This window comes from Oncorhynchus clarkii, chromosome 31 (assembly GCF_045791955.1).
Source record: "Oncorhynchus clarkii lewisi isolate Uvic-CL-2024 chromosome 31, UVic_Ocla_1.0, whole genome shotgun sequence".
In the NCBI taxonomy this organism is placed as follows: domain Eukaryota; kingdom Metazoa; phylum Chordata; class Actinopteri; order Salmoniformes; family Salmonidae; genus Oncorhynchus; species Oncorhynchus clarkii.
In genome coordinates, this window is record NC_092177.1 from 34,993,943 (window position 1) to 35,007,561 (window position 13,619).

The 13,619-nt window shown below is 39.9% G+C and overlaps 1 protein-coding gene across 2 annotated transcripts; it reads right to left on the reverse strand.

Moving 5' to 3' along the window:
- Window positions 1–3,419: 3,419 nt before the first annotated feature.
- LOC139390694 (AP-1 complex-associated regulatory protein-like) lies at window positions 3,420–10,678 on the reverse strand. Of its 2 annotated transcripts, none has more exons than XM_071137999.1 (10): window positions 10,291–10,678; window positions 9,160–9,208; window positions 9,020–9,046; window positions 8,841–8,866; window positions 8,643–8,739; window positions 8,173–8,271; window positions 6,944–7,008; window positions 6,778–6,851; window positions 6,449–6,571; window positions 3,420–6,232 (listed from the first exon to the last, which is right to left on the reverse strand). In XM_071137999.1, exons 1-10 carry the CDS (start codon window positions 10,359–10,361, stop codon window positions 5,937–5,939), a joined length of 927 nt encoding a protein of 308 aa, XP_070994100.1. In that variant the 5' UTR covers window positions 10,362–10,678; the 3' UTR covers window positions 3,420–5,936. The 2 variants fall into 2 exon arrangements, with proteins under 2 accessions (XP_070994100.1, XP_070994101.1); XM_071138000.1 differs by having other exon boundaries at window positions 6,944–7,002; window positions 10,291–10,667.
- Window positions 10,679–13,619: the final 2,941 nt, after the last annotated feature.

The window sequence follows — 13,619 nt, forward strand, 5'->3', positions numbered from 1 at the left end:
TAGATGTTTTTTCTCACAACTCTACACACAATAACCCACAATGACAAAGTGAAAACATATTTTTTGAAATGTTTGCACATTTACTGAAAATGAAATACAGAAACATCTCATTTACATAAGTATTCACACCCCTGAGTCAATACTTTGTAGAAGCATCTTTGGCAGCGATTACAGCTGTGAGTCTTTCTGGGTACATCTCTAAGAGCTTCCCACACCTGCATTGTTTGCCCATTACTCTTTTCAAAATTCTTCAAACTGTCAAATTGGTTGTTGATCATTGCTAGACAACCATGTTTAGGTCTTGCCACAGATTTTCAAACAGATTTAAGTCAAAACTGTAACTCCGCCACTCTGAAACATTCAGTGTCTTCTTGTTTTAACCTCTACAGGATCTGTGTCCCCCCGCGGGATGGTTGAGCTAGCGTAGGCTAATGTGATTATCATGAGGTTGTAAGTAACAAAATAAAATCCCAGGACATAGACATATCTGATATGGGCAGAAAGCTTAAATTCTTGTTAATCTAAGCACTGTCCAATTTATAGTAGCTATTACAGTGAAAGAATACCATGCTATTGTTTGAGGAGAGTACCCATTATGAATTTAAACATGTATTAATAAACCAATTAGGCACATTTGGGCAGTCTTGAACAACATTTTGAACAGATACTGTATGCAATGGTTTAATAGATCAGTCTGAAACTTTGCACATACACTTCTGTACCTGGGCTGGAATAATGCATTATGGCCTTTGTCTTGCATTTCAAAAACTCGTGTTTTTCTTGGTATTATCTTTTACCAGATATAATGTGTTATATTTTTCTACATTAATTTCACATTTCCACAAACTTTAAAGTGTTTCCTTTCAAATGGTATCAAGAATATGCATATACTTGTTTCAGATCCTGAGCTACAGGCAGTTAGAATTGGGTATGTCATTTTAGGCAAAAATTGAAAAAAAGTGTCAGATCCTTAAGAGGTTGATAAGCAACTCCAGTGTTGATTTGGCCTTGTGTTTTAGGTTATTGTCCTGCTGAAATGTGAATTAGTCTCCCGGTGTCTGGTGGAAAGCAGATTAAACCAGGTTTTCATCTAGGATTTTGCCTTTGCTTAACGCCATTACGTTTCTATTTTATCCTGAAAAATTCCACGGCCCTTCACGATTACAAGCATACCCATAACATAATGCAGACACCACTATGCTTGAAAATATGGAGAGTGGTACTAAGTAATGTGTTGTATTGGATTTGCCCCAAACATAACAATTTATATTCAGGACCAAAACTGTATTGCTTTGCCACATTTTTTTGCAGTATTACTTCAGTGCCTTGATGCAAACAGGATGCATATTTTGGAATATGTTTATTATCTACAGGGCTCCCTTTTTTTCACTCTGTCATTTAGGTTATTATCTTGGAGTAACTACAATGTTGTTGATCCATCCTCAGTTCTCTCCTATCACGGCCATTAAACCCTGTAACTGTTTTAAAGTCACCATTCTCTGTTTCTTTCCTTTAGGAAGTACGCCTGTATCTTTGTAGTGACTGGGTGTATTGATACACCATCTAAAGTGTAATTAATAACTTCACCATGCTCGGAGGGATATCCAATGACTGCTTTTTGCATTTACAAATAGGTGCCCTTCTTTGCGAGGCATTGGAAAACCTTCCTGGTCTTTGTGGTTGAATCTGTTTGCAATTCACTGCTCGGCTGAGGGACTTTACAGATCACTGTATGTGTGGTGTACAAAGATGAGGTAGTCATTTAAAAATCATGTTAAACACTTTTATTGCGCGCAAAGTCCAGGCAGCTTATTATGTGATTTGTTAACCACATTTTCACTCCTTAACTTATTTAGGCTTGTCCTAACAAAAAGGCGTAATACTTACTGACTCAAGACTTTTCAGCTTCTCATTCATTTGTAAAAAACTTTGACATGATGAGGTATTGTGTGTAGGCCTGCGACAAAACATCTCAATTTAATCCGTTACAAATTCAGGCTGTAAAAACAAAATGTGGAAAAAGTCAAGGGTGTGAATACTTTCTGAACACACTGTACATATGCTGGAATTCCCATAGAATGCAATGGAGTGATACTGCCACCTGCTGGAGATTTCATCACCCATGCATTTGATCTGTATTACATTGCATCAGCAAGGGACATTTAGATAATTAGATGAAATACAAACATACACTGAACAAAAACATAAATGCAACATGCAACAATTTCTAAGATTTTACTGAGTTACAGTTCATATACATTCCTTAGGCCCTAATCTATGGATTTCACATGACTGGGAATACAGATATGCAAAAGTCAGTATCTTGTGTGACCACCATTTGCCCTTATGCACCACTATTCTCCTTCATATAGAGTTGCTCAGGCTGTTGGTAGTCGCCTGTGGAATGTTGTCCCATCCCTCTTCAATGGCTGTGCGAAGTTGCTGGATATTGTCGTGAAAAGGAACACGCTGTCGTACACGTTGATCCAGAGCATCCCACACATGCTCAACGGGTGACATGTCGGGTGAGTATGCAGGCCATGGAAGAACTGGGACATTTTCAGCTTCCAGGAATTGGTGTACAGATCCTTGCGACATGGGGCCGCTAAAACATGGTGATGCCGGCGGATGAATGACACAATGGGCCTCAGGACAAATTCTCAGTATCTCTGGGCATTCAAGTCTGAAGTCGGATACGACGCCAAACTGCAGTCAGACCCTGGTGAGGACGACGAGCACGCAGATGAGCTTCCCTGAGACGGTCTCTCACCGTTTGGACAGAAATTCTTCGGTTGTGCAAACCCACAGTTTCATCAGCTGTCCGGGTGGTTGGTCTCAGACAATCCCACAGGTGAAGAAGCCGGATGTGGAGGTCCTGGGTTGGCGTGGTTACACGTGGTCTGCGGTTTGAGGCCAGTCGGACGTACTGCCAAATTCTCTAAAATGACGATGGCAGCTTATGGTAGAAAAATGATGCTTAAATTATCTGGCAACAGCTCTGGTGGACATTCCTGCATTCAGCATGACAATTATGCGCTCCCTCAAAACTTGAGACATCTGTGGCATTGAGTGGTGTGACAAGACTGCACATTTTAGAGTGGCCTTTTATTGTCCACAACACAAGTTGCACCTGTGTAATGATCATGCTGTTTAATCAACTTCTTGATATGCCACATCTGTCAAGTGGATGGATTGTTTTGGCAAAGGAGAAATGCTCACTAACAGGGATGTAAACACATTTCCGCACACTTTGGGAGAAATAAGCTTTTTGACCATATGAAAGAATTTGGGGACTTTTTTTTTAGCTGATGAAATAACACTTTACATTTTTGTTCAGTTTATTTAATTATACACAAACTGCACTGTGTATATATCATTCTGCATTAAGCCATTTGACAACTCGAATGATCACAGATTAAGAAGTTTGTAGGGTTTATTTTAGTTGCACTTAAACTCAAAATACTGTTGTACAGTATTAACAGAACGGCACTGGTGTTGATACATTCTGTTTGCAATAGAATTCAAATCATTAGGGATCATGACTCTGGGTGTAATCCAAACCTGGGAATCATGTGTGAAACTCAGACCTCATCAAATCCTATATTGCATCCAATTCAGAGTTTAGACATGCTTGGATCTCAAATAAATCAGTAGATTCATAGAAAAAGTTAAGTTGTCACACCACATTCTGTACTATTTCCCAGTAAACGTAACCAAATAAAACTGGCCCATTTCTGAAATTCCTTTACATTATTCTCAGTAACAAATAAAAACATTTCTAAATCAGTGGAATGATACAAATGAATGCACACAGAGGTTCAATCCATCCTTGTGATTGCACCCGTAATGTACTGTGTCCAACCCGTTAACACCATGCCAATTCTTGCCAAACCATTTTGTTTGTCCAACATTTTAGAAGTTAAGTGTTGGACGGTGCCGGTTCGAAAACAAACCAGTCATTGTTTGGACACACTAGTTTCAAGTAAGTCAAACAGTGCATAGGTAAAACTGCAATACAATCTCTCCCATCATTACAGTCTGTACACTTTATGTGGACAATATATTCAAAATTGAGTTATGATGCCAGCCAAATAGAGGGAGGTCTGAAAAAGTTGGGCCAATTGTGCAGCTGTGGTAATTCTTCACCACAATCATGATTACACTTTAATTGCTAAAGACAAATGGCTTGTGTTTCTAGGTTGGTAAAGCTATAGACAGTGCAAATAATTAAAGAAAAGTAAAATTCACTTTCAATGTGGTGAAACAACATAAATGGTGCCAACATTGGATTCCCCAGGTAGTGGTGCACTATGGGGGAAATCGCTGTTGTCACTCAAATATCACAATTGCAAAATCAAGGTGAGATGCAGTGCTCCGCACAATAAAGCTAGTCTCCTAAGTAGGCACATCAGCATCACATCCACATTGAAAGGGTGCGGTGAGAGGGACTCCTTTTGCTGTGCGGGAAAACAAAACCCCATTTGCTAGGGCACACAAAGAAATGACAGCTACGCACATTGGTCCATCTCTAGAAACCTTCTAAACCTGGAGTATACTGTAGTCTCCAAACCATTCATATCCTCATTATTCCTAGCCCAGTGTCTTCACGGCAACCATTTCACTAGCGTTAAAACATATACATGTCCAAGTCCAGAGAGCAGGGTTACATTCTTCTCTTGAAAAAAAGTCTTAACGATTGTCCTAAAACAGAAGGCGAGATTGAAGCGTTGGGAGTCCAAGGTGTACCGCCATACTTATTGGCAGTGCCATTTAGTCAATAGATGCAGGTCTAGCCATGTGCTCTTGTAATCAGTTGGTCTTCAGCGTAAAATGAACAATTCACAACTTCTGCATAGAGTCCCTCACTATGACATATTGCTCCTAAACATTGAAAAAAAAAAAAAAGATAAGAAAAGTCATAATGCTGTGGGCTTTAGATTTGTACACAGGGGAGTAAGGAATTATAAAAATTGGAGGTAGCTAACCTTCAAGACATATAAAACAACACAAATAAGAATGTTTTGTCGCACGGGCCTGTTCGCACCTTGAGCTGCATTTGACTGACAAACAACGTTTTGTTTAAAATCAATAAAACAAGTGTAGCCGTATGTGTCCATGATGACTCACTTGTTAATTGGAAATGAGGAAAGACAACATAGCAATGATAGCACTTGCATTTCTCCAATACAAGTACAATGCATGTCCACTTTGTACAGACAAGTTGCTACATGATATGATATACTCCACTCAAGAGTTTCTATACATGTTTCATACCAGGGAACTGGCAAGCTATGATCCTTGGAGATCCACTTTGATTAAAATACGCACTTGCTAACAGACAATCTTTGTCAGCTAACTACTAGATGAACTGGTCAACAATTTATTTGCCCGTTTTATTTTCTAGTGATTGAGGCACTGATAGAAGTAGTGATAGTTGTTGCCTTGATCATATTTGTTCCTATATGCTATCAGTGAATTTTAACTGTGAAGACACTGTAGCCCACTCACAAGTACAAGCACTCACACCAACTTGATATGCAAATTGCACTTGTGACGTGATTCCAAGAAAATGTCAGTCCAACTAAGGCTCAATCATTAACATACAAGAAGATTGTCAAATCAAAAAATTGGCCCACCAGTCAATGGCAACAATCGAACACATACCGCTGATGAGGTTAGGTGTAGCATCAAACATTCCCAATGAAAAAATATTTCACACAGAGGATGGGTCAGAGAAAATCTGGCATGTCCACAGCTTTATCTGACCTGTATGTACATAGCCTCTTTGACAGACATGCCCAGGTAAATGACACAAACATTCAGAGCAAGCAGACAGAGAAGTCTTGAGTAGTGGTAAATCTATTTCCCTTTTGGGTGAGGCAATGGGCTGGTGGACTAACGCTAGGATTTGACTCTGGTACCCCTGGCGATGGGGACTATCTCTCCTCAGACTCCGGTGCGGTAATATCTAGCGGTGGTGTTTCCTCAGATGGGGTGTCCATATCCATGATGGGGTTGACAAAGCACTCGTATTCAGAATCCTCTGTGTTCTCCTCAGCATTTTCCTCAGCATGCGCGCTCACAAAGTCGTTCTCCCACTCCAGGGCGTTGGAGTCCTCCGAAGCGGAGGCCGGACCACTGGTCGCCTGCTTATCGCCCGGCTGGAGTGCCGCTCGGAGTATGTCCTCCTCCGTTTTAGACCTCTCCCACGCTGTGACCGTCCGGTTCATCCCTGAAGACAAGGACAACGTGATACACCGACACATGGAGTTAAACCCCAAATGGTCGTTCAACTGGTGGTTTTTGAGGGTTGAATTCGACAAATTACTATCGTTGTTCAATGAAACTGCACAGTACAAGTTCAGGGAATGTAGTTCAAATTCATGTAATGCCACCAACAAAACATCCCAAAGGGGACAATAAGTAAAATAATTAGACAAGCCCCCACCTTCCTCGTCCTCCCACTCCAGGTCCAGTGAGGTTCCGTCGTCATTGGTGGAGCGGGTCTTGGTGTTGAAGTCCCAGCTGCTCTCCGTGTTGGGAGTGATCACGTTAGTCTCAGAAGACAGCCCTGAGGACACAAACAAATTACAGGTGGTGTTAAAGAGCAAGACGTCTCATAATGATGCATGAGGATGACCTTTCAAGGATACAGAAAGTAATTTATCTTAAAATATAATTTTTGTATGCACCATTTAAAAAAAAAAAGAGTTTTATCAAGCACGGACTATAATATATAGGCTACAGAAAAAAGTAGTGCTAAAATAGCAGACTCACTGCTGCTCCTGAAGGCTTCCGACGTGGCTTTCACATTCTGTAGGTAGACATCAAAGTCTTCACCAGAGCCATGCCTAGAACAGAATCCAACCAGTGAAGGAGAAACTGTAAACTTGACACACAGACCATGAGGTGGTAGACATTTCTGCTTGGGTGATATACTCACTTTTTCAAATGGGCTGAGCCACCTTTGACTTCCGCCTTGCCTTTTGTCCGTTGTGCAAGCTGGTGCTTTGAAAAACAGGAATACCTCAGAAAAACACTTGGTCGAAATGGTAAACAATCATCTCTTGAAAATGTGTTAGTGAAATGCTGCCAATCAACTGTTAAAACGGATTAAGCTGGGAGCTGGGCAAACACATATGAAACAGAAATTAATTAAAAGGACAAGTTAACGTGTTGTGAACAAAATTTTAAAAAATGCATGTAAATGTCATGTTATGGAAGTGTCCAGACACAAGCAATTTCCCTTGGTTTTCGAGAAGTTTGCCCCGCCAGCAAAATACTTCCTCATGCTCGTGTTGCAGGGGCACAGATAAACCAATAAAATAAAACACAAAAATACATCCTTTTAGAAGGGAATACACTCTCAGTATAGTGTTGCAGGTCTTTAGGTGTTGTACACATGAAAGTGTATCACTATGAACTTTATTCACAACGTTATATTCCATTTTGTTGGACTCAAGCAATACTTTTCCGTGTGTGAATATGCGTAGGCTTTTAAATCACCACAATGGGAACGAAAAAGCAAGAGCATCCTCACACAAGGAGATGTGTAACTCGAGTCCAACAAAATGGAATATAACGTTGCGGATATGACACAATTAAGTTAGGAATTAAATAATTTCATGTGTACAACATCTAAAGACCTGCATTACTACAGTATACTGAGAGCTTTGCCGTTTCCAAAAGGACGTATTTGGGTGCTTTTGGAGCCTTTGTTCATGTTATCAAAAATGTTGATTTTTGTTTTATGTCTTGTCCTTTAACCAAGGGGAAAGCTGCGGAATGACACATTAAAAAATCACAGCATGGACAAACAAAGGAATGGAAGTAAATGGTTATATAATTTCAGGATAAAAAAAAATGGAGTGTGGACAAATGCCTCAGTTAATTCAGGTAAAAAAGGGAAAGGCAAACCAAATACCAAAACTGTTTTTTACAGTTCAGATAGTTTGACTTTAAAAGGGACACTTGCCTGGGGGTATGATTTACAAATTCATATAGAGATACATACCATAGGCTACATTACTTTAGATTGACCACCAGTTTATGTGGTATTATGTACTTGAAGGGGTTATCAAGAGAAGTAGGGGTAGAGCCAAGGAAAAGCTGAGTGAGGCGTAAAAAGGTAGTGAAGGGACGACAGGCTCACTTCAATAATGGCCGCCTCACCTCCTTTATCTTTCGAACACGTGCCAGCTTGGCAGCCTCACGCTGGGCAGCATTTCTAGCCTCCTCTTCTAGCCTTAACTTCTCCTCTTGTGCCAATAACTGAGCAGAAATGATGAAACATAAAGGACACAAAGTTGAGAACAGAAAACTAAAATTGAAAAACAATTCTGCAAAGCAAATAATGGAAAATTAAGATCGGACCAAATTAAAACATAAGCCTGTTATCAGCACTTAGTTAAGATAAGTTGACGCTTAGCCTACCTAGCAACATGAAAGGCACTGCAACGCTTATAAACGATAATTTGGGAAGTGTATTGATTCCGTTGAATTGAACCTTAAATTATCAATAAGCAACTAAAAAAACAAGGTTCTATGTAAAACTACATCTGCATGTATCTATCCCTTTCAGAGGCTCTGGGCTATATCCCTTACATAGACGGAGAATAAACTAATTGCTTGTGTAAGCCTACCTCTGCTTGCAGCTTCTCGTCTATCAAGGTCTGCTGATTGGAAATTGCAGCATAGCGGTGCTCTTTGAGGTGGAGGATCTCATCTTCTCTGATAGGCCTGGTATCAAAATGAAACAAAGATTACCTCAAGCTCACCTTGACATTATTCTTCTGAAATGCATTTGCCCAGTCCCCTGAAACAAATTTTATAAAACATACCTGGGACAGCTTTGTGGACTCTCTGCCTGAAATTAGAATAAGACAACTTCAAACCAAAAGTGGGCAAAGAATAATGTGCAATATGACAACACTCATTGTGTCTTCTGTGCACCTTCAGACAATATCACACTTTGGGATTGTTTCAATCGAACAAATATGGTCTACATGTTCACACTTACCTCGTCACTCTCAACGAGGTTTTCAAACTGTGGAGACAGAACTGCACTGTAAGTATTAGCTTGTTACATCACCTTCTTTCTTCGAACCAAGTGATGAATGGTAAAACATGTCATCTTCCAGAAAAATCTATGTAACATACCTCTATTGTGTAATGTTCCCCAGCAGTACTGCTTCTAAAGTATTTTGACCTGCATGGACAGAAATATGAAAATACTGTCATCAATTTAGGCTGATTTTGGTCACTTTGGATTTACATGATTGTCATAGCTAGTTATTTCAACAGAATATATACGGCCTGACATCAAAACTAACATTAAAGCCTAACTGATATCAACATCAAGCCTACAGTTTAAATCTGTGTACGTGACTAATACACTTTGATTTGTCAACTCAGAATGTGATTTTCCCTCTAAGGAAGCATGGAATGAGTCTTCTGCCTACAAAATGTTTTAGATTTGTTTAAATTAGAATTCAATAAAGCATAATCAAATATTAAAAGGAAACGCATTATGCACTCCCAAAAATGATGATTGGCAAGACCCATATTATTTTTTATTTTAACAAATTCTTATTTACAATGACGGACTAGGAACAGTGGGTAACTAACTGCCTTGTTCAGCGGAAGAACTACAGATTTCTACCTTGTCAGCTCGGGGATTCGATCTTGCAACCTTTCTGTTACTGACCCAACGCTCTAACCACTAGGCAGGGTGAGGAACGCTTCAGTATTGACAATAGGGTCACAGATTGAACAATGAGACAGATATTTCACCGGGTCTAGTGAACAATGTACTCTTGCCAAAGTTTCCTAAAATCGCGTTTTTTAAGGAGTGCAAGGGCGAATTTAGTTATTGCACATGTGCACTTCACAGGCGTTCCCTAACGAAAATATGCAAATACATGGTATAATGCGCCAATAGGATCTCGCGAGTTCGTGCTTGACTCTGCCCCACTTCATATGCTTGTTCTGCCCACTATGACTAATTTGTTCACATTGGAAACGATAGGCTGTGGTCTATCTTGGGTTAGTTATAAACATCTTCGGTACAGTATAGGGGATAGGTTTAGAAACTATGATTACTGAAAAACCTAACTACCTAGTAGAGAAAGGTATTTGACAAGCAACTGTGGCACGTATAAACTCTTGGGCACCGTGGAGGTTTTGACGCTGCATTGTAACGTTATTGTATGACAGCCAACCCACTGAATACGTGTATCTAGCTAGCTAACCTAAGCTGGTCGACGCTAGTTTAAAGGGCGTATCACTTACCCGCCTCCTCGTTTTATCCTGTTCGCTTCTCTTCTGAAGATCCCAGAACAATAAGCCCAACAGTTCCCCATCGCATTCTGTCAAAAATACAACTTCGTTGTGTTGGGCGCTAACTTCCTGGATATTCTGAGAAAATAGGTGGATAGCTAGCACAGGCGTTTCATTCCTAAAATCTTCGACCCGTCGCCGCGGACATTAGCTAGCGCTTAAAATTAAAGGGTGACATGACACCCAGTGCACAACAACTCATCGTGATACAGCATATATTTTTATATACAGAAGCCTGTTGAACATCAAGATTAATCAGAAAAATGTGGCTAGCAACAGCCGTGGTTTTTTGAAGTCTCATTCAATACTTCCTTTTCCTCGTTCTAGGCACGTGACCCATGTTTAGCTACGGAATCTAACCTGGCTCAAACGAAATGTGCGCGCTTCAGATCCAAAAACACTGTTTTTCAGGCAAGAAACTACTAGGCCCACCATTATTTTTGTAAAACCAACTTTTTAGTGTCTTTTCCCCCATCCTCTGTAGTTCTTACATAGGACTGGTATAAATGAAAACATAGACAGCATATTAAATGTTGTACAACATTACAGTAGCCCACATATATTTTAAAACGTTATTTTCTCCATTGTTCCCTTGGCGCAATTTGGTAGATTATAATTTCAACACTCAATGATAAACATATGTACATGGTAAGCATACAAATTGACATCTTTAAAAGTATAGATTGATAGTGGTTGCAGTTAAAGGAGATTTTGGGGGGTAAGCCTACCTGTGACCTTCCAAATCTAATACATGAGAAGCCTGGGCTTCTAAGTTTAGTGCATATACTGCATTCAAAGCCAAGTGAAGAGATGGTGGTAATACAAGTTTTGAAGTCGTAAGTAATGTTTTGCTGTTGTTATTGTGGTAATTTCCTTAATAGGTGACATCAGAGGTCAACATTTGGGAACTCTGGGATATAGGCCTAATGGTGCTTTTGAGACAAAAAAAAATCAAAATCAAATGTATTTATATAGCCCTTCTTACATCAGCTGAAATCTCAAAGTGCTGGGCAGTGTTGTAGTACTCAAGTCTGGTTTCAAGACCACATTGAGTGTTCGGTCTTGGATAAATGTTTACACCGTCTCAGACAACGAGGACTCTTAAATGTTTCCCCGAGACCAGGAGAATAAAAAAACTCATAATTATCATCTCCCATTCAGTCAGCAGATAAAACCGCTTTGCCAGTCCAAATATCCTCACTCCTTTCATGTCACCTTAATATTTTATCACCTATTGAAACCTGGGCTTACTACTTTACTCGTAACATTACTGTCCTTTGCTTTTGTTGAAAAATATCTTCAAACTTGGTTTGAATATCCTTGATTCGCTGTAGGGAAGAGTGGGGGAAATTGTTTGAAAGTTGCACGCTCACTATTAGTAAGGGGAGACCGAGGAAAGTTGTAAAATATTTTGTCTTATCTAATATAGCGAGGAAATTTGTAACATATTTTGTCTGTCTAATATAGACCTGTTTAGGTTAGTGCTAATTTGTAGAGTGCAGTGGTGGAAAAAGTACCCAATTGTCATACTTTAGTAAAAGTAAATACTGTATACTGTAATAGAAAATGACTCAAGTAAAAGTGAAAGTCTGCATCGTAAAATACTACTTGAGTAAAAGTCTAAAGGTATTTGCTTTAAAATATACTTAAGTATCAAAGTAAATGTAACTGATCAAATATACTTAAGCATTAAAAGTCAAAGTATACATCATTTCTAATTCCTTATTTTAAGCAAGCCAGAAGGCACCTTTTTCATGTTTTTTTTTTTTTTTTTACAGATAGCCAGGGACACACTCCAACACTCAGACATAATTTACAAATGAAGCGTGTGTGTTTAGTGAGTCCGCCAGATCAGAGGCAGTAGGGATGACCACAGATATTCTCTTAATAAGGGCGTGAATTTGACCATTTTCCTGTCCTGCTAAGCTTTTCAAAATGTAACTAATACTTTTGGGTGTCAGGAAAAATGTATGGAGTAAAAAGTACATTATTTTCTTTAGGAATGTAGTAAAGTAAAAGTAGTCAAAAATATAAATAGTAAAGTAAAGTACAGATACCCCCAAAAAACTACTGAAGTAATACTGTCAAATATTTTTTACTTAAGTACTTTACACCATTGGTAGAGTGGCTCTGTATTTGCCATCATATTGCATTTTTTTCACCATTCTAAATCTCTAAAGAATCTTCTTCTTCTGTGGAGTTTAACGGAGGTTGGCATCTAATATGTTGCATTACCGCCCCCAACTGAACATTAGTATAAATCCATTACACTTTTGTAAATATTTGTAAATACCCTACCTCATTAGAAACCTACTACCCCATTCCACTACTTTGACCCTACTTGCTTCTGCACCAACGGACTGGGAGATTGGGATACCACCACTAAACACACCCTGTAACAAATATCGTATGCCCAAATACTTCCCTGCAGCTGCCACCACAACATCAATTTTCTGTGACTTACATTCTATTTCTGCGATAGAGTCGATAACCATTGCTTATGAACGCTAAGAAGCCAACCTTACTGAAGCATATATCAATCGTTGGCCTATCCCTCTGCTGGCACAGATGTTCTACTCTCAGGATCCCTCACCCTTAACCCATCCTTCTCTACTGTCTTCTCTGCATCATCATACAAAACCTTTTGCACTACTCTGACTCTAGCCACCTCAATCTGCCTCGTACCGGACACTTCCGGTCCCCCCCAGCAACATGGGCACCCCTACAGTTGACACACACAATGGATCCACCAAAAGGCAAGAGTCCACTTTCTCCCAAAATATCACTCCTACTGGACCAGGTTCTTCTTTATCATGTCCATCGATACCAGGCTCGGGTCCGAGCTCTTCACCACACCTTCCATCTCACTTAACTAGCCCTCATTCACTTCCATTTCCCCTCCAGAACTCAGTCTGGCACATGGCTCACTCTGTTTGTACTTGACACCAATATTTTTCAACACCCCATCTTCATTTTTATCGCCATCTTCCTGAAAATCAACCTCTACTTTTCACATTGTCTATTTTTTCCCCTCCAGTTCCTCTTCAGAAATCCAACTTTCTGTGTCCCTGTCCCAATATTCCTCTTCTCCGACTTTGCCTGCAACCTGGTGGCATCCCGACGTAGCTCCATCTCATGATCGTCCTGCTCACCTCGAAAACGTGTCTTCTCCGAGTGCCAACATGTTGAGATGATGAGTGGCCACACACAGAAACACGACCCCCAGACTCAACTCTGTTCTCTTCGTTCAACTGCATGGCCTTCTCTCTTCCACCTTCCCA